Source organism: Perognathus longimembris, chromosome 1, assembly GCF_023159225.1.
Source record: "Perognathus longimembris pacificus isolate PPM17 chromosome 1, ASM2315922v1, whole genome shotgun sequence".
Classification (NCBI taxonomy): Eukaryota; Metazoa; Chordata; class Mammalia; order Rodentia; family Heteromyidae; genus Perognathus; species Perognathus longimembris.
Genome location: NC_063161.1, coordinates 146,537,980 through 146,563,313, shown reverse-complemented (window position 1 = coordinate 146,563,313; position 25,334 = coordinate 146,537,980). Strand labels below are relative to the sequence as shown.

Below are 25,334 nucleotides of genomic sequence, written 5' to 3'. Positions count from 1 at the left end.
CTCTCTCTCTCTCTCTCTCTCTCTCTCTGATGTAATTCTCAATAGTGTCTTAAATGAAATATCTGTAACTCTCTTATTTAAATCTTGGGTTCAAAATGAGAGGAGCTGAGGGATGTGTCTCAAGTTCATTTCCTACCTTTTTTGAGGGGAGAGGAAGGGGTTTGATAAGATTGCTAGATCTTTCACTTTTTTAGAAGAAACGTGTCATTTGTTATTTCTTCATCATTATATCCATCCAGCCAGTGAACACATCTTATTCAGTCTCATTACATGCTGAGTTCCGAGCACTCTGATCAAAGACACTGCCCTCAAAGGCCTCACATTCTTATAACCTTCCCAATTTTTTCCATTATCTTTAAAAAAAAAAGTTGTCAAAGCTGGGCAGTGGTGACTTATTCCTATAGTCCTAACTACTCAGGAGGTTGAGATCTGAGAATTGTGGTTCAAAACCAGCCTAGGCAGACAAATTCAAGAGACTTCTATCTCCAAGTAAGCACTGAAAAGCTCGAAGTAGAGCTGTGGCTCAAGTGGTAGATCACCAGCTTCTAGTGTATATATATGAAACAGAACCTTAGCCCAGAGCTCAAGCCCCAGTGCAGTCACAAAACAAAAATTAGCGAAAACTATTCTCCCCAATTATTCAAATGCCTGAAACTCAGACATACACAATAGTATGTAGAATTTTTAGGGTATTCAGAGAAATTCTCCATACCTCACAGAACCCTATTCAGTAATGTTATATTCTGTACGAAAATGGACCCTACACCTTTGAGTATCTCAAAATAACTCACAAGTGATATACTTTTTTTAGATATTTAATAAAGGGACAATGCTTTCTCTAGTTAGTCAAGGAAAAGGGAAAGCCCCGAGCCTTCAAAACATCGAGTAAAACATCACAATCCTTTACATACTTGACCAGAAGCCAAAACATTTACCCTAAAATTGATGCTATGTGTAGTTTTATACAAGTTCTTTCCTTTCTCATGCTGGATTTAGTGACGTCAATATTTCCAGCAAGAATGCTTCTGAGCTCTTAAATCTCTTCTGATCTTCTAGAACTCTCTTCTGAGCCATTCTCCCTGGCTTCTAAAGTGTAGCTTTTTCTCCAAAATGCTAGACTCTTGTCACTTGCATATCCCAGGAGGATTCTCCATGCTTTTTGTGCACACCTGTTCCTTTCCAGCCAACAGTTTCGCCCTCCCTCCTTTCTCCCTTCCTTTCCCTTCTCCTTCCTTCCTTCTGCAGTACTGGGAATTTAACTTAGGGTCTCATACTTGGCTGACATGCAGTCTACCCCCTCAATTATACCCTCAGTCTTTTTACTATTACTTTGTGTTTTAGATAGGGCTAGATTCAAACTATAGATGACACATCCTTCTCTCTACTTTCCGTGTATCTGGGATTACAGGCATGATCCAACACTCTTGGGGGTGGGGCGGGGATGACCTTGAACCATAGTATTCCAATTTCTGTTTGTTCAGTGTCTAAAATTACAGCCAGGTACCATGATAGCTAGCCTCATCTATTTTCCTTAAAGGGAAGTAGATAGTATTGGAGAAAGATAGACTTGGATTTCAATATGATCCCCATCATTACTACAGTAGCTTTTGGCTAGTTCTTTACATTTTGAGGCTCAGTTTCCTCCCCTGGAAAATGTAAATATTATTAATTTGTTGGGCTTATGCAACCCTAATCATACACAGTGAGCGAGGTGTACCAGTTCCTAATGTGAATTTCTTCCCCCTTTCTTCCTCCCACTTGCCTCCATGACTGTGTCTGTTTTCTTTTTCTGGAAGATTTATAAAGTCTTGAAAAAATTTACTGTCATTTTTATCCATACTTTTTTTTTCTTGACTGAACATCTAGGACATTGAAATAACTACAATTGCAAAGAGAAATCCGGACCATGAATACAATCTGGGTGCCCAACCTAGGGAGTCTGAGATCCAGAAAGAGGGTGGCAAGCAGAATCTAGGTTTCTCCCAGAGAGAGGAACCACAGTGAAAGAAAAGACCCGAGATACCTTTTAACTGTGCAGGGTGGCGGCATTGAAAGGAGCATCTGCTGCCGAAGGTGGTGCCCTCCGGGCAGGAGAAAGTGGCAGCATAGACATGATGATGGTCCGGCATGCCACAATCCACAGGCTCACACGCCACCTGCTTGTTCCACTTGCCTTCTGTACAGGTCACTGTCACGCTGGATCCCGTCTGGAAGACAGAGGCAGGCACAGTGAGAGATGGCAGAATGGGCCACCAATGTGAGAAACATCCTTCTCTTCTAGGGGAAAAGCTCAACCTTCTCCAGGCACCAGAACACTAAAGTTTACATTGTTCAGGGTTAGCTTACTTGTAGTAATCTCAATAGGAAGGAGAGATTTCAGCTTCCATGTAAGTATGCGGGTACTGAGGCTTAAGAGACATTTTGATCAACCCCTGGGTCACTCATCTGATAAAAGGATAAGTAGGATTTGAGCCCAAAGAACATGTTCCTAATTGTAATCTATAGAATCTTCCAGATCAGTATTTCTATTTTGTTGATGACCGCTGTGAAATTCAGAAACCTCACAGGGCATGCAAAACAGACTCTGAGACATGGCTCCAGAGGTCTAGGTATCCCTCCCTCCCTCCCTCCCTCCTCCCTCCCTCCTTTTTTCTTCTCTTTCTTCTTCACTCATTCCTTCCCTCTCTCCCTCCCTTCCTACCTTTCTTCCTTTAGTAGTACTGGTATTTGAACTCAGGGCCTCACCTTGCTATATAAGAGCTCTGTCACTTAAGCCACACACTCAGTCCACCAGAAGCCTGTTGGGATTTGTGGGAGACAGCAGGCATTGCCTGGGATATAGGAGACCTGGATGATTGCCTCTCATGTTATGAGACCTTGTGTAGTCTCTTCTCTTGAATTTTCTCATTGGCAAAATGAATAGACTGAACCCAAGTCTTGCTCTACAAAGAATTCCATGTTCTGAGACTGGATGGCTCAATAGCCAAGAAAGACAGGATGAAATTTTTTTAAACATAGTCTCTGAAAACTAAAAGGTTCAACAAAGATCTGAACCGAACCAGAAGATGGTAGGGTGGTGTAGATGGAAGGGTGGGGCTGCCCTTGGGTGAGCCAACTGTCATTGGCAGCCTGGAGGCTTCCATTCAAGGAGGAAGCTGCCAAATCCCACAGGACTGGGGGATGCCAAATGTTGATCTGGTATTTTAAGAGCAAAAGACATTTTCCTTTCCTAAGCACACATCAAAGGGTGTATAGAGATTTCTCCCTGCCAAAACTGCCTAATTGTTCCCATAGAAGTTCAGACCTGCCGTGGCTGACACACAGAAGTAGATTTCTAAGACAAGGAAGTCCAGAAGCTGTGTACACATAGGTGTTCCCAAAAATACAAAATGTTTCCTGTGTGATTGCATCAGAGTCTACTGGGGAGGCCCTGGAAAATGCTACATCTATCGACAGCTCTGGAATCCTCAAATGCCTGAGCTGGAAGGAGCTTTACCCTGCCTCCTTATCCCACTCTCCTTGGCCTACCTGAGAGTCCCAAAGCAACACACCTGGCTGAAGCAACATTCTCTCACAGCACTCAAAACCCAACCCACTACCTCTCATCTCATGCAGGAAATAGCCTGTCTCCCATGAGCTCTGTCAGTGACTCCCGATGGCTTTCTCTGATGCCTGACTGACAGGTAAACAATAAGCCACACCATGTAGAGAGCAGAAGGGCCTCTGTAGACCATGGCTAGACAAAAGCATGTCCTTTCACAATCCTCTGCTACCCTAACAACAATTCCCAGACCTCATGACTAAACTGACCCAGCACCAGTAGACAAAGAACGAACTCTCTAGACTCACAACTTGGGTGACTTGAGAAAAAATAAATCTCTTTCTATGCAACTCTCACAGATAGGTTTACTGCTACCATTCTCACCTGTGCTGGAGCAGATCTCTCTCTCTCTCTCTCTCTCTCTCTCTCTCTCTCTCTCTCTCTCTCTCTCTCTCTCTCTCTCTCTCTCTCTCTCTCTCTCTCTGTCTCTCTCTCTCTCTCCCTGTCCCCAGCACATACCACTCTGCTTATCTACCTGTTTGGTAATTTTGACACTTCTTCCAGAGCATTTTCCTTAAGTCCTCCTGTTTTGCTACATCCCAACACATGTCTCTTTATGGTATTTGTCATTGTTTGTGACTTGCTTTTCCCGTCTCCCCACCAGCCACAAAAGCAGACTGAAAAGAGTGACTCAAGCTTGACAACTCCCAGTGCTAGAGCTTGAACTCAGGGCCTCATACACAGTCTACTTTCTTGCTCATGGCAGGCACTCAGCCATACCTCCAACCTCGCCTTTAGTTAGTTGTTAATTAGAGATTAAAAATGATGTCTGACACATCCTCTGCCTAGGTTGGATCTGTATTAAATTATCTGGATCTCAGCTGCTTGCGTATGAGCCACCAGGGCCCCACTTCGGTCTGTTTTAATGACCTGTCTCTAAGAACAAGTATAACATCTGACTTGTGGTGAGTAGATGCAATGAATGTATGAATGAATCAACACCTCACTGACATAGGGCTCACCTCTTCCTAAAGGAGTCTGTTCATTACAGCAGTGTTCCTGAGTGTAACAGCTTCATTCTGACATATTCAGCCCATAGTCTTATAGACTGGAAAGCTACACATATGGATTATAAAGCAAACATATTGATGTGTGTTATGTGCTTCTGCCCAGGAATTGTCTTCTTAGACATACAGGTTGGTTTGTTGGTTCCTTGATTCATTAATTCATTGGTATAACTGGGCAATAGATAATAGACAATGATCTAGCTAGCTAGGTTAGCAGGAAGTTCTCTGTGTTCAGCATTCACACACACCTGGCTCTTGATCAGCTCATCATCCCGCTGTATCTGCAGCACATAGCCCGTCTGGCAGCTTACAGTGCACCGGGCACCGTGGTATCGGTCGCTGCTGGAGCAATTGAGAGAAGAATTCTTCACAGCCAGCTCCGGGCAATCTATGGTCTCGCAAGCAAAGTGTACACAGCTGGGGAAAAAGAAATGAGAATGTAAGAAGGGGATTACTCATGGAACAACTTCACTCAACTTGGAAAACAAAAGGTGAGCCTCTTCCCAAAACTTCAAGAGGCTGAGGCTGAAAAAGAGGAATGGGTATGGGTTGAGGTAAAGAAATAGGATTGAGAGAAATGGGGGAGAATGACAGAATGATCAAGATACATGATGCTCATAAACTGACACATTGAATTGCAAACCTTTTATAGAGCTACTTTAAGATAATCATCAAAACAAATAAATGAGAAATAAATAAATGAGAAAACTCTAGAGAATGTGACTAAGGGTTGTGTTTAAGAGCACAAGTTACAGAGAGAGAGACAATCAGATTTCACATGCTGCCACTTGAAAGCTTTGTATGTTATCAAGTTTCCAATCTTTCAGAGCCTCATTGTTTCCATTTGTGAAATAAGGATCATTACAATTACAGAAAGCATTTATTGAGTTTCCTAGTAGCAAGACACTGAGTTGACTGATAGTCTCTTCATGTTTTATTGGAATGCCTATTTTCAAGGGTCATGGACAGAATTAAATCAGTTAATTCAAGAAATGAACATAGCAGAATTCCCAACATATACTGAGCACTCCTTGGTCAATAGCCAACATTTGTCTGTGTGTACCAGTCTGGTGCTTGAACTCAGGGTCTGGGTACTGTTGCTGAATGGTTTTGCTCAAGGCTAGCACTCCACCACTTGAGCCACAGCTCCACGTCTTGCATTGGTGGTGGTTACTTGGAGATAAGAGCCTCATGGACTTTCCTGTCTTGGCTGGCTTCAAACCACAATCATCATATTTCAGCATCCTGAGTAGCTAGGATTACAGGCATGAACCACCAGCACACAGCTGGTAGCTCGTATTATAAATATATCAACACTCTATTACCTACAAGCTGTGTGCCTTTCAGTTGGCACATTACCTCTCTAAGTGTTATGGTACCATTCCATATAGCCCTAAGATTCAACAGAAGTAAAGATAGAAGTCTTCCGTTGACTGTAAAGTGACTTATGCATCATGCCAATGTGAACTCTGTGAGTTCTTTCATTTGGGGCCAAATGTACATTTCTGCAGAGAATGTTCCCTTGTGTCCCCAGGTGAGATCCTTTACAAGCATTTTGCCCTCCTCTCTTGAACACTGCTACCTCATAGGCCACAATGAAAGCCCAGGCTGTGAGTGTCTAGCAGGTACTGAGATGCACGGTAATCTTTACAGATGCATGTAGACACGACAGAAAACTCTTGTGTGAGGATGATCTTTTCTCCGTGCAGTTATGCAAACACTCAGTGGTGTTCCCAACTTCTGAATGCTTACATCCATGAGCTCACTCCGTCCTCACAATAAATCTATGAGCTAAGTGTTACTCATTTTACAGTAGGAAAAATTGAGGACTGGCAAGATTATGTTACCTGTTGAAGCTCCCACCCAGTTGTGTGACCCTAAAGTCCCTGTTGTTGACTCTGCCCTATGGCCTGACACTAGAACATTATGGAGGGCAGAGACAATGCCCAGTTCATCCGGAGGTGCTTCCCTAGGTAACTAGAACTACCTTCCATAAGATGTGGCCTACATAGAAAGAAAGAAATGATGGTTGTTCCTGACTCTGACTTCTAAGCATGTCACGAAGGTTGAGCAGATCATTCTAACACTAAAAGACTACCAGAGAGAATTTACTTTGACTTTTACCTGCTTAACTTATCCTTTCCACCCCCCTCCATACCCCGAACTCCTGATCTATCAGATGCACAGATGGTTGGATTTGCGTCCAGCTCATCAAGATTTCTATCAGGATACATGGAGAAACTTTTTTACTAATCCGGTTTCAGGAGATCTCACTAATTTTTTTTTTCTCGGTTCTAGTTTCATGGCCCAACACTAAGGGTTTTGAGGGGGTGACATTGCTACTTATGTCCCACATGCTGCCTACTGCTCAAAAATACAGTGAGCAGAATGTAGGGAAAGGTGAGTTGCGGGGGGGGGGGGGGGGAGTGGAGTTGAGAAACTAAGAGTCTCCAGAACATACCACACACTAAGTGCAAATTTTAAATACTTTCTGAGGGCAAGCATTTAATGCAGGCCTCAGAGCCTTCCTGATGTAGCTTTATATTCTCCGCATGCTCTCTTCCAAAAGGCAGGGCAGCTGGCCTTCAGTAGCATCTGCTGAGCTCTTGTGTACCATTCCATTTACATCCAGAAGCTCCAGTACTACACCATGCGGAGATCTTGAAGCAGATATGAATACAGAGTCAACCCACAGGCTTTGACACCAAACAATGCACCACTCACGCGGTGCGAGGGCTGAAGGAAACAGCAATATGGTTCCAATTTAAATAGATTTGCTCTGTAAGTGTCCACCTTCCAAACTCAGTTCCCTCTGACCTGTGCCTTTTAGTTTGGAAATTGTAACTCTGCACTCCCCAAAGAGCAGAGCTCTTATCCCATGAAGACCCAAAAGGGGGACAAAGCCTTTCTTTTCTTGTCTCAGAGACCATTGAGGTTAAAAAGAAAAGAAAAGAAAAGAAAATGGCATCTCCCTCTCTGTTCTGTGCACATTGAGTCTGCTTCTTCATAGGAAAACGTGAAAATAGAAACACTTTGCTTCTCAGAAATGGAAGTAGAGCTTATCATTTTGGAGAAATCTGGGCTTCCGTCACAGCTCTGCCATTGACTAGTTGTTGGAACCTTGAAATTTTTGTAACACCCTGTTGTCCTAGCTTTCTTGTCAGCAAGGTAGAAGGACTAAAATGATGCTCTCTGAGTTGTAAACAGGACAAAATGCCATCCACCCACTCATTCACCTATTTGACACTGGGAGCTCACTGTTTGGGGGTGAGGAACAAGTGAGATACTCTCTACTTATGGCGGAACATATTCTAAGGGAGATGAATCAACAAGAGCATTTCAGATGGTGGTGTAGAAAAAATGGGCATGGAAACAAGGTGAAATTATAGAAGGAAATTGCGTGGGAAGTGGAAAGGCAGGAGACTTTTTATTTGAAAGGATCCATGAGGAAGGAATGGCTCACTGACCTAAGACCTGATCAAACTTCCAAAGGGTTGAGGAAGTACGGGCCCCAAGCAGATGAAAGAGTAAGGACAGGTGGTGTATGGCGTGTTTCTAGCACAGAAAAGTCTATGTGTGAGAAATGTTGTGGAAGTATAACGCTCCATAAAAACGTGGTCTCTCTCTCTCTCTCTCTCTCTCTCTCTCTCTCTCTCTCTCTCGTAAATATTTCCTCATCACAGGAAGTACCTGACCAAATGATTCTATAATCACATGAATAGGGGTACTTAGGATTCATCAGACCAAGCCACTTTCTTTATTGCAAAAATTCATGGTAACTTGAATATTTGAATGCACTTTGAAAATGATCTGAAGAAGCTAAGGTGAAATTCATTCCCCAAACTCTGCTACTCATTTTTTTTTGTAGAATTAGTGTTTTCTACAACATGTTTGGGGGAGTGGGGCATCCCTAGTGAGTTGGCATCTCTGTCTGCACCTGGATTTTTTGGCTTGTAGACAGGAAGAAAAGGAAGAAAGGAGCTAATATATCTCAGGCATGAGCCACCTTGTTTCATCTATATCATCCTATTTGCAACCATGAAATAACTTCTTGATGTAGTCATATTATCAGTGTTTGGGTGTTTCAGACTATGACTTTTAGACTGTTTGCCCAAGGGCACTCAGCTTGAATAGAATACTGATAGAGATTAGTTTGGGTGCTCCCTAAGTCCTTGTTCTTTCCTTTGCTATCTTGCTGGTTGGAAATGTTTGTATGAATGCACTGTCTGAAAAGGATGAAGGCAGCCCCAACTGACCCTCTGACCTAAATCCTGATACACTCCTGCCACTCATATCTGAAATACAAAACAGAAACAAGGAAAACAAAAGACAAGGCTCTACTGCACTTTTTTTTTAAACAAAAACAGGGGAAGGATTTAACATCAGTGATGGACTGTCCATAAAAACTGCAAAAGAAGGGAATAATTAAGACAATTCTTTAAAGGTAGAAAGGTGATTGGTCGGGTGTATGGGGCAAGAGACACAACTCTATCTATCAAATTCTTACACCTGAGCACAGAAGGAAGTCCTCGCAGATGCAGAGCTAGATACTTTAGTATTTTTATTTTCTTCTTTAAGTAGTTGTACAGACGAGTTCCATCCAATTCAACATGTCACTGTATGAGTACAATGTTCCTTGATCAGTGTCACCCCCTTCTGTCATTTTGTCTCATCTATCTCAACTTCCTTCATACCTTCAACTTAGCTGTCTCCATTTTTACATATGTACATTGAACATTATGGTCATAGTCACCCACCATTCCTCTCTCACAGACCAGTAATCAATGCAGAGGATGAGGCAGAAGGATCACGAGTTCAAGATCATCCTCTGCTACATCTTTCCTTCTGATATGTATTTTTGTTTAAAAACAAGACATATATACATATTTATTTACAGATTCAAGTTACACCGAAAGGTATAACGTTATCCCTTCACCAATTCCCAAACTGCTCTCCCTACTACATTGAAATGGACACCAACCCCGGGTTCAGACGACCTCCGGGCCCTACTAGAACCAGGGCAAAGCAGAGGCTGAAGGGCTAGTGGGGCTTCTTTCCTGGTTCTGCCATTTGACTCATAGCTTAACTATGCCATGGAGAAGTAGAGATAATAGCAGGCAGTTTGTTTATGTCATCCTGGGTTATTCAGATGGAGACAACTAACAAAAAGCCACAAAGAAAGAATTTGTCCTGCACTGGAAAATGGAAGGAAAACTATCCTGGTCATCAGCTCTATAGAACCACTCAGAGAGTGAGAATGAAAAAGAGGTAGCATAATAGGCCCTCATTTTTTTCTGCCCAGAAATGAAGTTACTAAGGAAAATCTGATCCTCATCTGGACTTCCAAGAGCCAATATCAATGATGTGATGTGGAAGAGTGTGAGATGTAAATTCAGCAGACCTGCAGAGTCCAGGGAGACAAGTTGAATGACAAGGTGAGTTGAGTGGTTCCTTACCTTGGCAACAACAATTCCCAGGTTACCTTATTGCTTTCCAATCTTCTGGTTTCTTTAAAGAGTCTAGGAAGAGTTCTGGTGCTTAATATGAACTCTTCTGATATTTAAATGTTACCAATTAATTAAAGATGGTAGCTAATGAAAGCCTAACTCATTTAGGCCTATGAGACAGCAGTCCTGGAATCTCTAGTGATGAGGAAAGGAAAGGAATCCTAAGAATCAGATTCAAAATGCTGGTTCTGTCTCTAACTTCATGGAAGATTGCAGGAAATCCCCTTCCTTTACCTGTTTCTTGAGTCAACCAGTGACTAAGAATGCAGAACAAGGGAATCTACAAGTCTCAAATCTCAGATTTGTCATGTTTTGTGAAAGCAAACAGCAGAGAATTCCATGGAATGGGAAAAGTTGGCTTTGATAAAAATATGGAGCCACAGAACTCTGGTAGGTTGCTGATGGGAGAGATAAATTAAACCAGGTAGTATCCAGTATAGGCAAAGACACACAGGCTTGCAGGCCCGACTGTTCCACCTGCCAGTATATCCCTCCAGGACATCCAACCTACATCCTAGAATTGCAGATTCCTTCGTGAATTAGGGAAACTAGACAAGGTTATGTAGGCATCCATATCAGTATGGTCTCTGGCCATCAGCAACTTCAATTTGGTTTCTGCGTTCCTATAATATAAATCCCTATAAAATTACCTAATGGAGTTTTCCACACCTGGGCTCCTAGCAGCGCAAATGCATAGGAAAGTGTGGCTTTAGCCTGTGGGGCCCTTGTAAATCACAGTCTAAGCCCACCTTGGCTGGAGAGAGTTCATTCCAGGCACACAAAGAACTTGTTTCCTGCCAAAACAACCTTTTAGAAGTTACTTCTCTAGTAGCACTGCCTCTCTGGATGCACCAATATGTAGAAAAGCACAGAAACAGTTTGAGTAAGAGGAAGGAAGAGAATATGAAAGACAAAAAGAGGAGGAGGCAGAGGAAATGAGAAATAGTGAGGAGGGAAAAGGAAGGAGAGAGTGAGAGAAAATGGAGTGAAGTAAGATGGCCCTCTTAATACATGGCCCATGGCATTTTCTTTTCTGTTTAGAACCACAAATTGAGTGGGAGTGGGGTGAGTTCAATGTCAGGACTGGAGTTTTTCTTATTGAAGCCCTTTACATTTTTTTACCCCCTACCCCTTCCCCTCCATTTCCTCTCTCCCTAACTAGGTGTGGAGTTATGTTTTGGCTAGAATTCCACAACTAGACTGCTTGTTTGAAATCTGATCCTGTTTCCTTGAACCTCTGAATTTATACCAAGTACTGCATAGGGGCTGGTGACCCTTGAATCTAGGTCAGAATACACAGCCTGCATTGATTTTTGCTATAGCAAGCTTCTGCACTGGCAGCCTACTGGATAGCACGCTGTTTTCCTTAGAAGACAAGGAAGGGAGGAGGGGATGGGGAAGGAAGACAGGAGGGAAGGGAGGAGTGAGAGAAATCCAGAAAGAACAGACAGGTAGAGAGACAGAGGTGGAGAGGAAAGGGTCCAGGGATAGAGGGACTAGGGAAGAGAAAAACTGGCTGAGAAACCGCTAAGAGTGCACAACAAGGTTCAGACTACACAAGACAAATTTGTGCTGTGAAAGGTGATGCTATTTACCTTGGTGATTTGGGGAATGAAGGACACCCCAGGCCTTGAGACAGCTTTGCTGACCCCTCCCCCCACCACACACACACACTCACGTGCATGCGCGCCTTGGTTGTTTGTTTTAATGCATTTGCACATTTGCCTGTTTGGTCATTTCCTGGGCAGCACTCTGTGAACAGCTGCTGTCCTTTCGTTTCCAGGGCGTCCAGGAGAAAATCCTGCAGCCCAGCATCCTTGGGCCTTCAGTCAGCCTGATCCAAGCTCAGATGCAAACTAACCAAGACTCTTGGGGCTGCATCTCTGTCTGCTGTTCAGAATCAGGATGGGTCGATGCTCACATAGGACAGTGACAGGTCCTGAAAACATTTGTCTCCTACAAGTGCTTTCAAAGGCAGACAAAACAGCATTTTCCTCTTGCTGCCTGTTTCTCGGAGTCATAACCCTTCCAGAACAGGTATGAGAGCGAAATAAGTTAATGCACTTATCAGGGGCTCAACAAGTATTGGCCCATTTCTCTCTCCCTTCACCCCTCCAAGTACTTAGAAAATCAAAGTCAGCTCGAACTGGAAAGCCATCACATGGAACGTGCAATCCATCCTCACCCTTTGGCAGACAGAGAAACCAAGAGAGAGGAATGACTTGTCTACAGATTCATGCAATGAGCCAGACAGGGCAAGGCTCTTCCCTAGCTCTGTGTTCTTTCACAACCCAAGTGCCGCATAAACGAGCCAACTGATCTGTTTCAGACCTTCAAACGGTTCTTGCTCTTTTCATAGAGCACAGAAACTGTTCATTAAGAACTCCTAGAGGTCAGGGCTGGATTTGGTCAACTTGTTGGAGGGTCTGGAGATCTGGGAATGAATGGGAACAAATTGTGGAAAAGGTCTAACGGGCTTGCATTTTCTATGGATATTGTTTCTCAGGGATTTGAGAATTAACTCATTTTTTTAACAGAGTATGGAGAGCTAGGATAATAACAAAATACTTTTTTTTAAAAGCCTGGTGAGCTGAACTATGACAATGGCAGATATGTCAGGAGCTCCTGTCTTTCAGTGATTGCAACAGACTTTGCACAACAGGAGCTGGAGACTGTGGGTGCAGAACAATGTGGATTTTGCAACCACATTTTGTGTCCTCTGTGGGAGCAGGAGCGTGGGAAAGTCTTGTTGTCCCCCTCCCAGCCTCAGCCCTCCTCCCTCTCCTTGCCCCCCATGTGCAGTGGGCTTCACTCCATGGGGGCCACCAACAAGTCAAGTCTTTCTCCTTCTGGATCTCATTAAATGACTGAGAATGAATGAATGAACGAGGCCACCTGGAACCTGCCCTTCCCTTTCCAGGGCTCTGGGAAATCGGGATGGTAACACCACACATTGGGTATGATGGTTATCCTAGATCACCTCGGAGGCTGGTTCTGCCCGGACGTTCAGAACTTCACACAGAATTCTGCTTCAAAAAGCACCAACCACCTTGGAAAGTAGCTCTCAATTATTTTTACTTATTCTATAGGTTGTTTGGCGCTGGTAAGTTATTTATTCATCGATACATTTATCATTTTCACCAGTGTCCCATAATTTCCAAGAGAATTTTTATCTCTGGTGCAATAGCGAAGCCTTGCAAACCACAGTAAGGGGCAGCTGTTATAATCTACTTGTTCCAAAACAGAAATCGGAACCTCGGTAAAGGGTGACTCACATGCAAGGACACACTACTGGAGGAACAGAAGTGTGGAGATTCAAACTCACACTGAGAATGTTCCCTGAGCTCATATTCTTTCTCAAAAACATCATCCCCTCCCAGCTCCGTATGAGGTGTCTTAACGGATCAAGTGCATTGGTGGAATTAGGCTCTACAGACAATGAGCACATCCTGGGATGACTCTAGGGCTCAGCTCGTGAAAGACAGAGAGGTTTTAGCTATTGCTACACGACACAGTGAACAGAGAGGAAGCAAATACCCCTCCCACTCCATCCATCCTCTTCAGTTAAGGACTCCTGTCCGTGTCACTTTTGAAGAAGAATCTTCTAGCATTTTACCCCTGAAAGTGCTAATCCCCCTACCCTGTCTTTGTTATGTGGGGATGTTGAGGCCAGAGAGGGAAGCTGCGGTTTCCATCTTTCTGTCAACTCAGCATCTGCAAGCCAGGTGAGACGAGGTCTCTTTTTTTCCCTGGCAAATCCCTGCTTCCGGCACTAGCCCCAGGAATTCAGGGACTCTCAAGCCCAAAGGCTGATCCAGCCAGAGGTCAGAAGATGGAGAAAGGAGAAATGTACAGACTGAACCACGCATCTACAAATGGCCCATGGCAACGAGGCCCAGGATGCCTTACCTCTGCTCCGCAGGGCTGTAGGTCTCTCCTCTCTGGCAGCTGCTCAGGGTGACAGGGTCAAAGTTGTCGAAGGAGCGCAGGGCCACCCCCGAGATGGCGACCAGGGGCGAACTGAAGCTCACACGTACCGCCTGACTATGGTAGAAGGGCTGGCTGAGGTCATGGACCACAGGGATAATCAGGGGATTGTTCCTGCAGCTCAGGACATGGAGGCCTGTCAGGGGAGACAGAAGGGATGAGGGGCCAGACTCATTACTCAAGGCCAGTCACGCCCTCCCCAACGGGGCCTTCCTGAAGCCCCCAGACCCTTTCATGGCACTGCACAAAAGCACCATTGGGCGGCCAATGGGGATTTTGAGTTTGATTGAAAGTTTCTTTGTCTGCCTTTTTTTTTTCTTGGTTCCAAATCTTTCCAATCCCTCCCTCCTCCCCCACCCCCCCCTGCCTCGCCCGCCTCCCTGCCTCCTAAAGCTTTCTCTTCACCTAGCATCTAAAGTCCTTCTCTCTTCCCCAATGGACACCTTTGTCCAACCATCTCCTGGCTCTCACTCCCTCCTACGTTGCCTCAGGGATTCACAGTTCAGGCTAACTGCCTGGCTGGTCATAAAAGTGATGGGAATAATTCATAACAGCAGGCCCTTCCCAGGGTGAATAAAACCCACTGTCATGGGTAAGTTGCAAGCCCAGGATTTGTCCTCTGAGGCATGGATGGCTCTACCCAATCAGTCTAAGAAGAATCTAGGACCACCTCTCTCAAGAGGAACTCCAGATTCACTCGTCTGCCTCACTAGTGCTGGTTGCACATCCCCAGGTTTAGAGAGGAACACATGGACAGGGGTTTAAAATAAAATGCATGCTGTGGGAGAGAAGAAAAGGTGATGATGGGGTGGGATGGCATTTGCAAAAAAGATAGCTAGGCTAAGTTTGGTCCTGGGTTTCAATGCTGGTTTAGCCACTTTCTGGTGAGGAGATTCTAGTAAACTCCTAAGACTCCACTTCAATGGCTGGAAAACCAAGTGATCCTGACAGTGTCCTAGCAGCTTTGTTCTCCATGGTGGAAGCATAAAGCTGCTGGCTTACCTGCTGGCCTTTCTCTGATCACCTCTCGGGTCTCTGCAACCTGTACTAGGGGTATGAGGATGCCCAGGATAGGAACATACAGTAGGAACCGGCTGGTAGCAAGAGCCAAGAGGTTTCTGGGGAGCCAGACTTCTCTGCCTCACCGCTGAGAAGCCTTTCCTCAGAGCCTTTTGCAGAGCCAAGATGACTATCAAAATATTTGCTTCTCACTTTGGGAAATTTCCCAGGAATCCAGATAAATCCAGAGGGGTTTTCTTTCTCTTCCTTATTTATATGTCTGCACCCTGCCCCCACCTTTAAAAACGACTGAATAAATAAACATGAAAACAAAACATCTTCCCTTCTCCACTGGCTTCTACCTGACCCTGAAGTGACCCTTTGTCTGCTTGCTTCTTAAGGGGTTTTGAAATGAGCTCTCTGTGGAATGATGTGGGCACAGCTTTGAAGTCCAAGCTCCAGTGCTGGCCCGGAATTCCAAACACTTGGAAGGGTTACCCAGATCTCTCTAGGGTAGACTGGAAATGAGAGGGTATAAAAGGAATTTCTTAGTGAGAATAGGAAGTGATTGCTAGGCTTCTTTCGAAGGGCATTATGGTGACACATTAGTGTCAGTATCTCCTTCTGACCCTAATGTGGGCATCATTGCATTGTGCATATGAAGAAGAGATGCTAAGGGGTTAAAAAATGCATCTACTCACACTCTCTGAGAGAGAGAGAGGGAGGGATGGGTATGGGATTCAAATTCTGACAGTGGATTCTGGAGCGGTCCCTTTCCTCAATACCATGGAGCATATAGGTATGCGGGGAGGGGGTGGACAAGGGACAGTTATTGTCCCTGCTCTGTCTCCTGGATCTGGGCTCAGAGTAGATGTCTAGTAAGTAAGACCTCATTCCTCACCAGTTTCGCCATTTCTGGACCCGATAGAGTATTTGCTTACCGTGATCCCACAGGTGGCTTCTCTGGAGGAGGGTGTGTGTATGTGCGTGTGCTGGTCATAGGGTCACCATTAGGGGGAGGTTCTCACAGATATCTCTGACTATGTTTCTGAGCCCTGAGTACTTATCATAACTTGTTGTGTGACCTGAGATCTCTCCTGCCTCTGCAAGGGTTGTAGGACCTAACATGGCTGATGGAAAAAAAAATGGCTCTTCCCAATAGTGTCTTTGGTGGATCCAGTGAGCTGTATGAGGTCAAAACTCTCTGACAAAAGGGTTTTGCCACTGACTTCTTGTCCACATACCTGCCAAATCCATGTTTCTCTAGATCAACCAAATTTTTGAGGCAAACAGAATGTCAAAGAGTGAAGGAGACAGAAAGACAAAAACGTAAGGAAGAGATCATGCCTAGCTCATCCTCACACCCACCCACAGGGCATGCGTGGAAGCAGATAAAGAGAGCTAGGCCCAGGAAAAGACACTTGCCTAGGTCATGGCTCTGGTCTTTGGTATCGAGCAACTGCACACTGATGGTCTCTTGCTTTTGGTCTCCATAATATGTCCCATCAGTCACCAGGTGGACAATGACAGCTGTAGCAACCATTGGGTGAGAGAAATATGTCTGAAATGGAGAAGACACAAGAGAGTCACTTAGGAGCTTAGCCACATGGGAGGGAAGCAACCACTCTAAGGTGGATTTGAGGGCAGGAATTGGCCCCAGATGGGAAGGTAAAAGCTGTGACACACAGGCTCTGAGCGTAGAAACCTTTTTTTTTATCTTGGGGTTGCAGCTACCTAGCTGTTAATGCTGAGTGGAGAGCTAGGCTACTCTGGGCCTAAGTTTCTTCCAGTGGTGTCCTGTACACTAGGTATCAAGGCAATGGAGCAGGGGGGAAAAAAAGACAAGGCCCTTATACTTCTGTGAAATGTGGAGTTTAAAGTAAATCAGTGATACATAGATTAAAATCAATAAAATCCATAATCTCAAATCAAGATGCTGGAACCACATACAGTGATAAAATACCATGTGACAGGTGCTACATAACAGGAGGGTAAACAGGTATAAAGCTAGAAGCAAAAAAAATAAAAGTCATTTTCCCTCTCCCCCATGGAGATCAGTAGAGTCTTTATGGAAGACATTCTAAAGAGCCTGGGGTACAAATGAAGGCTCAGGTGGCAGTGGGTGGGAAAAAATCATCTCCAGAGTCACCACAGAGTTTGGTGCTTAGCTTGAAATGCCATGGCTCTTAAAACTTGAGCTTACCAACTTCATGTACATGTTTGAGCAAGGAAGCCTGTTGAAACTTTAAGGAGGGGAATCTAATGCAGGTGCATTGCAAGATTAGAAGTGTCTATGGAAATGTCACAATGAATCCCTGCTGTGCAACTAATACTTAATAATAAAAATGTTGTTAAAAATAAACAAGCTTACCTGGAGCCAGAAAGAGGTCTGAGAGACCTGGGAATACTGATAACTCATGGTGCAAGGGTACCAGGCATGTTGGGAAATGCCTTCACTGAGGTCGATCACCTTGGTTCTACACATCTAGAAGAAAGACATACAAAAAAAATCAAATAAACCTTAACTTGTCAATCTTCCTTAACAGAAGAGCAAATGTGGATGAATAGCTAAATATCTGCTCAAGGATCCCAGATCCTAAAGTAGGCAATCCTCAATGCTGTAAAGAAAAGAAGAAATGACAAATTTGGGGGTCAGAGGTGACAGGGACAAATTCTAGAGGAGCTGACAGTGAAGATAGGTCTGGAAGACATTATGGAAAGAACAACAGAAGCAAAGACCCAGAGGAAAGCAGGTCAATCATCTGAGAAGTAAGGCTGACCCAAGAGCACTAACAAACTGAAAAGCTATGAAAAAAACTAGCAAGACAATCTGTTCTCAACCAGAATAAGAAAACACACAAACATGTAAAATAAATATATAAACAAGAAAGCAAATAGAAGAGCACATTTATTTACAAGACTCAAAGATGTCCATTCCCGAAGTACATATATATATACACAAATATGTATGTATATATGTAAATATATGTGTATATATGTATATATGTGTATATATGTATATATGTATGTATATGTAAATATATGTGTGTATATATATATATATATACAAATATCCATACTGTAACAATTTCATCTGTTGGAAAAGGGGTTCTATGAATATGAAATATTCACATGACAGAATTACATTGGGTAAAAGAATATTAGAAGGAATTAGCTAGATTCATACACAGGGATGATACTAAAATATTGACTGCTCGGTGCTCAATATTGAAAACTTGGCCCAGGTCAATCACAACAAAAAGTCTAGTGATGCGTCCAAAGACACCAACATAGAGAGATGGTAAAAACACAACATTGAGTGACAAAAATAAAGTATCAAGAGCTAGGACATTATAATGGCATCGTTATAAAAAATCACACAAAATAGTATGTTGTCCAGGGATTCATAAGAATTAAAAATGGCATAGGAAAAGTAAATATCAAGTTCAGGGTGGTCATTGCCTCTTTGTCTCAAGGAAGGGAATAGTTAGTAGAAGTTGGTGATAAATGGGGTATAACTTTATCTGCAGTTGTGTGATTCTCTTACAGAAAGACTAAAAGCAAGTAGAACACAGTTTGCATAGCTGTCAACTCTAGGTAGTGCACACATCTGCTTTATAGTGTGAACATCTGTAAACCAAGGTGTTTGGAGTTTACCTTATTCCAAGTAATTTTATGATTTATAAAATAAAGTGGCAAAACACCTCCAGGAAGGAGTGGAGGTACATATCTGTTGTTGTAGCTACTCAGGATGCTGAAGCAACACCACTTGAGTTAAAGAATTTCAAGCCATCCTGGACAACATGGCAAAACCTAGTCTCTTAAAAATCAAAGGAAATCGCTGTAAACTCTTGACTTATGCAGCCATGAAAAGTAAATGTAAAATCAATTGTGTAAGCTCCCTTAACAATGTGTTTCTCTCCACATTTCTCTCCACAGGCTCTATCGAACTAAACACGGTCTCCAGCCAACCCCTCTTGGCATCATCCATGAACATCTCATCTACACAGGTACACAAATCCAAATGCCGCTTTTCCTATCATCTTCTTAGGATGGTTGTGTCTTTCTAGGCAGTCTTTGGAAACTTCTTAGAGAAAGTCTCTAATCCAGCTAAAAATACATGCAACATGGTGATCTACAATGGCAAGCATCAAATGCTTCCATTTTTCAATGAACTGCCCGGATAATTCTCCGTAGTAAAGCTACAAAGAAAATACAGAGAGAGCCGGGTGCTGCTCAGGAGGCTGAGATCTGAGGATCACTGTTTTGAAGCCTCTGTGGGCAGGAAAAGTCCACAAGACTCTAATCTCCAATTAATCCCAGCAAACTAGAAATGGAGCTGTGGCTCAAGGTGGTAGAGACTAGCCTTGGACAAAGATGCCCAGGGCTTGTATTTAAGCCCCATGACCGACAAAAGAAAATACAGAGTTCCATATACCCTCCACCTAGATTCCTTCCATATTTTCATCTTCATCAATGCATTTTTTTCAAACCTCAAAGGAAGATAAGTCATGTAAACAACTTTGAAGAATGACCATGTGTCATGTAAATAGGTGAGTTGAAATAGTGAGCTGGTTTTAGATGGACAAGATCTGGTGCTGGCTTTGAAGTATCATTATAGGAGGTTACCCTGCATCTCTGCGATTCAGTTGGTTCTTGCACATTTGAGATTCTGATTAGCCATAGATTGTCCAAGTATCTTCTATGGGTTTTCATAGGCCCCTGGATAGGTTGTCCTAGGGGTCAAGATATGGGAGGTCTACTTGGTTTCTGTTCTACTGCCATAGCCTGAGCGTCTTTATTCCTGTTTTATATACCAAAGCTGCTTCGTAAAAATTTCATTTCAGAAAAGAGTTTCACTGCTTTAAAAATAGCAAAATGTATTAGCTGTCAAAGCTCTCCCTCATCCTGGCTCTAGGAATCAGTAGGTCTTAGGAATATAATATTGGTTCCCTGAATCTTATTGGCAACATACTAAGGAGCAGGCAGGTGCCAACTCTCACCCATCCTATTGTTTAGGAATTAGGCATGGGTACATTGGTTTATGTCTGTAGGAGCCAATACCAAGGAGGCCAAGGATGGAACATAGCTATTTTAATGGGCTGGAAGACGTTTTTTAAGTTTATTTGTTTTGTTTTTTTTCAAAAACAACTGGGACCAGACTTAGGTTGAGGCTGCCAGCAGATTGTGTTACACTTTACAACAGTGCGAGACTTTGCATAAACTATCTACGGCATTTGAAATCCGGGCCAGCAATTCGACATGTATCATTTAGGAATGCTTTCCTCTTGTGTTCTTAGCTGTCTGTCTCCCAGCAGAGTGTGGCAGAGCATATCTTTGAGTATGGGGCTTGGAAGTCAAGGGGGGTGGTGCCTTATCTCTGCATCTTAAGCATTCATGATCAGAGAATTCATCAACATGAACAAAGCCTTCTTACTGCTTAAATACGATTTCCCTCTTATCTCGTCGGCTCTATCAGCACCAGACAAGGCTTTTAGAGGAACATGCTGCTGTTATTTTATTCTCCTGTTTTCCTATTTAGTTGTGTGCTTGTTTCCGGCTGACTGCAATCTCACTAGGGACAGTTGAAACAGATCAGAGAGGAATGAACAAATCCAGCTGACCCTTGGCCCAAGGCCCTCGTTGATCTTCAAGTCATTTCTGTTCATGGGGAGGTAGAGGAAGAAGGAGATGCGAATCTTCATAAGTCTCCTGCTTTTGTGAACATGGCATGGACTTGCACATTCAGGAACCATTAATACTGGAGGAATGGCATGCCAGGCTCCCAGAGTGCTGAGAGAGAAAGGACCTGGCAGAAGCCACAGGTTGGCTAACTGAGTAAGGACAGGGTCTCAGGATGACTTATCCCATGCCCATACTGTGTCTATATCGCCACACTTATGCAAATCCAGTTTTGTAGGGCCTTATGGAGCAATGAAAGCTTTACTGAACACTTTTTTTGGGGGGGGGTGGTACACAGGAGAGTCACACCACACACCCTGGAAGACTTTTCCCGCCATCCACCCTGACACTTCATTCTCACCCTTCATCTGCATCATTCTTCCAGCTGCTCCAGGGTCACTGGCTCCAGGGATCTTCCAATCTCTCCCAAATTCTTCTCTGATCCCAATATAGACACCTCTCTCACATATGTCTTGCAAAGCCATTATGCTATCCCAACTACACTCCAACTTGCAACACGAATCCTTCTAATGATCCAGCCTCACGGATGGGAGAGCACTGTACATAGTAACCTTTGTTCCCCGCTCTGTCACACTATGGCAAACACAACCCACTCCCTCTTTTCTCATTATTCACTGTTTTGTAGAACACATCAAGGGTACTCTAGAACAGTATCCAAGATTTGAATTTCCTGAAAGAGATCAATTCTCTAGAGCTGAATTGTTCTGTATTTCCCAGTCTTGTGTTCAATACAGCAGTATTCAGGACAAGGAAGATGGGGTAATAACCGACATGTCCATCATCAATGCCTCGATACAGGCTGTGGAATTCCTAAAAGAGAAGGCGATTTTGACACCCACTGGTAACAAGTGTGAATCTTGAGGATTTTATCCTCAAGGTAAGTAAGCCACTTCCAGAAGGAGAAATACAGCATAAATCAATTTATATCAATTTATATGAATATATATGAAACTATCAAAGTCACAGAATCAAAGATGGATGGGTGAGGGCCAGGAACTGTGAGGGGAGGAACTGGGGAGCCACTCATCCAAGAGCAAAGAGTTCAGTTGAGCAAGGTAAGTAAGTTCTAGATATCTGCTGTCCAACATTTTACCTACTTAATAAATTGTTGAGATTGCCTGTTGTGTTTTGACTACAATAAAATGCAATGTTAAGAAAACCAAGTATGATTTTTAAGTGACTGAACAATTAATGTTTCAAAGCTGGGTATCAATGGCTCAAGCTTGTAACCCTAGCTACTCAGGAGGCTGATACCTGATGATCACAGTTTGAAGCCAGCCTGGGCAGAAAAGTCCATGAGACTCTTATTTTAAATTGACTACTGGAAATTCAAAAGTAGAGTCATGACGCAAAGGGTAGAATGTCAGCCATAAGTAAAAAAGCTAAGGGACAGGGCCTGGGCCTTGAGTTCAAATCCCAGTATTGACACACAAAAACAGCTGATCTTCAGTAATGAATGAATTCATTAACAAAGATATTATCAAGTTGAGGGATACAAAAAAGCATCTGCTCAGCCCCTAACTGGAATTATCTGTTGTGTCCTCTGTGTCCATATATATTCTTTTCTATACCTTAGTTACACCACTTGTCAAGTTAGATTATCAGTGCGTAGTCTACTCTAATCCCTTTTAAAATCAAAAGATTTCCAGAGTGAGGACCATGTTTTATTTATCCTTAAGTAAATCCCAGCAGATTCTCCAACATAAAGGAAATAATAAGTACCCAGTGAATAATGCAGAAGCAACAATGTACATTGATTGTCTTTTCCAGTCATTGTTTTAAGACTCTAAGGTAAATGTCCTAGTCACCATGTACGGCAAAGACAAGCAGAAGAGTAACATGGAATTTTACTGAAGTCATTCCAGCAATGAATCTTTTTAAAGGCTCTGTTTGTTTGTTTCAGTCTTCCATTTGAGAACAGCTAGAGGAGTTCTTCACTCAGAGCTTTGAAATCATTGGAAATCCAAGTTCGGTTGGTTTCCGAAATCTTCATGACAACTCTCACCTCTGACAGATGGGGAAACGGGCCCAGATGGGAAGGAAGAGACTGATCTGAAAAAGCAGGTCTCTCTATGGCCTCTATGAGGAGCCAGTAGCCATGCTGGTGGTGACAGGAGGTGTATGGTCTGCAGAAGCCCCCTGCTTCTGCAGAGTCTGGAGTCTTGTCCATTCTGGCGTCCATTCGACCACGCTGTCAGCCACTATATCCAACACCCACTTCCAAACCTCCCTTTCTTGCAGAAGACTGCTTTCAATTAGGGGAGTTAACAATGTCTTGCTTTCAAAGGGTTTTTTAAATCCAGTTTATCTTCCACCCACACACAATGTACACAAAGTAAAGGAGGGGAGGTGAACGAAAAAGGGGGGGGGGTGCTGGTATTTTTCCCACCCAAGAACATGCCATGAGGTTTCCATTGAATTTTGATTTTACAGATTTCCATGCCTTTTTGTCAATCAGGGAGGGAAGAGGTTCCCCCCCACCCCACTCCTGCCAAAGCTCTGGTCCATCCTCTCCTACTTCCTATTCTACTTAGAGAGACCTGCAATGGGCTTCACAGCAAAAAAGGTCAGGGAAAAAGGAGGAAGAGCCCCCGAGGTGCACACTGACAATTACACTATGGTAATTTCACAAGTGCGCACATGTGTGCGTGTGTGCATGTATGCACACACACACACACACACACACACACACACACACACACCAGCAAGTAGTGTTTCCCAATATTTCTCTTTAGGATGCATTTTTAACTTCAAGCTTGCCATTCCAATGCCAGTTATTTCCCCTCAAGAATCACAAGGTTATCCAAGTGTGGGTAGCTCACACCTGTATTCCTAGCTACTCAGGAGGCTGACATCTGAGGTCTGTGAGACTCATGTCTCCAACTAACTAATGAAAAGCTGAAAGTGGAGATGTAGCTCAAGAGGTAGAGTGCTAGCCTTGAATGGAAAAGCTAAAGGACAGTGCCCAGGTCCTAAGATCAAGTGCCAATACTGGCCCAAAATAATGATGATGATGATAATAATAATAATAATAACAACAACAACAGTAAATAATTGCAAGGTTAAAGATGGTCAGAAGTTGGTTCCTTATTACGACTCAACATTTCAGGGTCCTGAAGATTGCAGGCCAGAAATCCTGCTAGGATCATCTTATCAGCTTGTGCCTGCAAGAGGCAGGGAAACCTAGACCCATAAATATGCCTTTCTAGATCCAGCTTCACTCCTTCTTAGAGCTCCCTTTTTGGAGGGAACTAGACCAGCTCCTAAATGGACTATAAGAACAAGGTGCTGTCCATGGGTAATCTCATGTCACCTCCATAATGACTGAGCAATAAGCAGTTTTGTCCCCATTTGAGAGACTAGGACTTTTTTTTTTTTTTGCCAGTTGTGGGGCTTGAACTCAGGGCCTGAGCACTGTCCCTGGCTTCTTTTTGCTCAAGGCTAGCACTCTACCACTTGAGCCACAGTACCACTTGCGGCTTTTTCTATATATGTGGTGCTGAGGAATCGAACCCAGGGCTTCATGCATGGGAGGCAAGCACTCTACCACTAGGCCACATTCCCAGTCCCAGACTAGGACTTTTAATATTTGAGAAGACATCAGTCTACCAAACCCAAATGGGCCTGGCCTAATGCCCATTTCTTCCCCATCTCCTGGCTTCCCCCTCCCAAACAGATTTGGCCCACACTTTGGGTGTCATGAAACCACATTTTGTTTCTTTTTTTTTTTTTTTTTTTTTTGGCCAGTCCTGGGCCTTGGACTCAGGGCCTGAGCACTGTCCCTGGCTTCTTCCCGCTCAAGGCTAGCACTCTGCCACTTGAGCCACAGCGCCGCTTCTGGCCGTTTTCTGTATATGTGGTGCTGGGGAATCGAACCTAGGGCCTCGTGTATCCGAGGCAGGCACTCTTGCCGCTAGGCTATATCCCCAGCCCCACATTTTGTTTCTTGCCTTTCCCTCTGTCACTGTTTGTGTGTGTTTCAAAGATAGTGACTGTGCCTGATTTAATGCTTTCTGATCAGAGTCTTTTTCGGGTCACTGGGCTGGGCTCAGAAAATACTGCCAATGTTGAATTGACGTGGCTTTTCCAAGGCGATATATAAGCTACTCTGAGATGGTTTTGATAATATTGTGTGGGGCAAAATTATTGAGTACTGGAAGATATTACAGCCAGTTCACCACCTCAGGCTCAAGATGATATGCAATAAATGTGATGACAACAAAAATTTGTCTCCACAATAATTTCTCTAATAAATAGAATGTACCACAGAGCATTATTTAATCTGCAAACTATCCTGTGAAAGGGGGATTCTGTTATGTATATTTCCTACATAAGAAACTGAGGCTAATCTCTTGAGTCCACTGGACCGTTGGACAAAACAAAAACTATAATATCAGTGCTACTATGCCTGGTCCTTTGCCCAGGACACAAATTACCAATTAAACCCTGCTTCCTTTCTCCTTTAATGTCCGTTTCTAAGTCTATTTCACCAAAGCACTATGGGTACTCATAATTGGCCAGAACGGACCT

The 25,334-nt window shown here is 43.5% G+C and overlaps 1 protein-coding gene across 1 annotated transcript in view; it reads right to left on the bottom strand.

Annotated features, from left to right (window-relative positions):
• Positions 1–25,334, bottom strand: part of Pappa (pappalysin 1) — a 226,571-nt gene that overhangs the window by 48,108 nt on the left and 153,129 nt on the right. The window contains exons 11-15 of the mRNA XM_048340520.1: positions 17,473–17,586; positions 16,527–16,662; positions 14,025–14,238; positions 4,857–5,025; positions 2,024–2,207 (exon numbers count right to left, since the gene is read on the bottom strand). Coding sequence (XP_048196477.1) covers positions 2,024–2,207; positions 4,857–5,025; positions 14,025–14,238; positions 16,527–16,662; positions 17,473–17,586 — 817 coding nt within the window. The remainder of the gene's footprint in view (positions 1–2,023; positions 2,208–4,856; positions 5,026–14,024; positions 14,239–16,526; positions 16,663–17,472; positions 17,587–25,334) is intronic.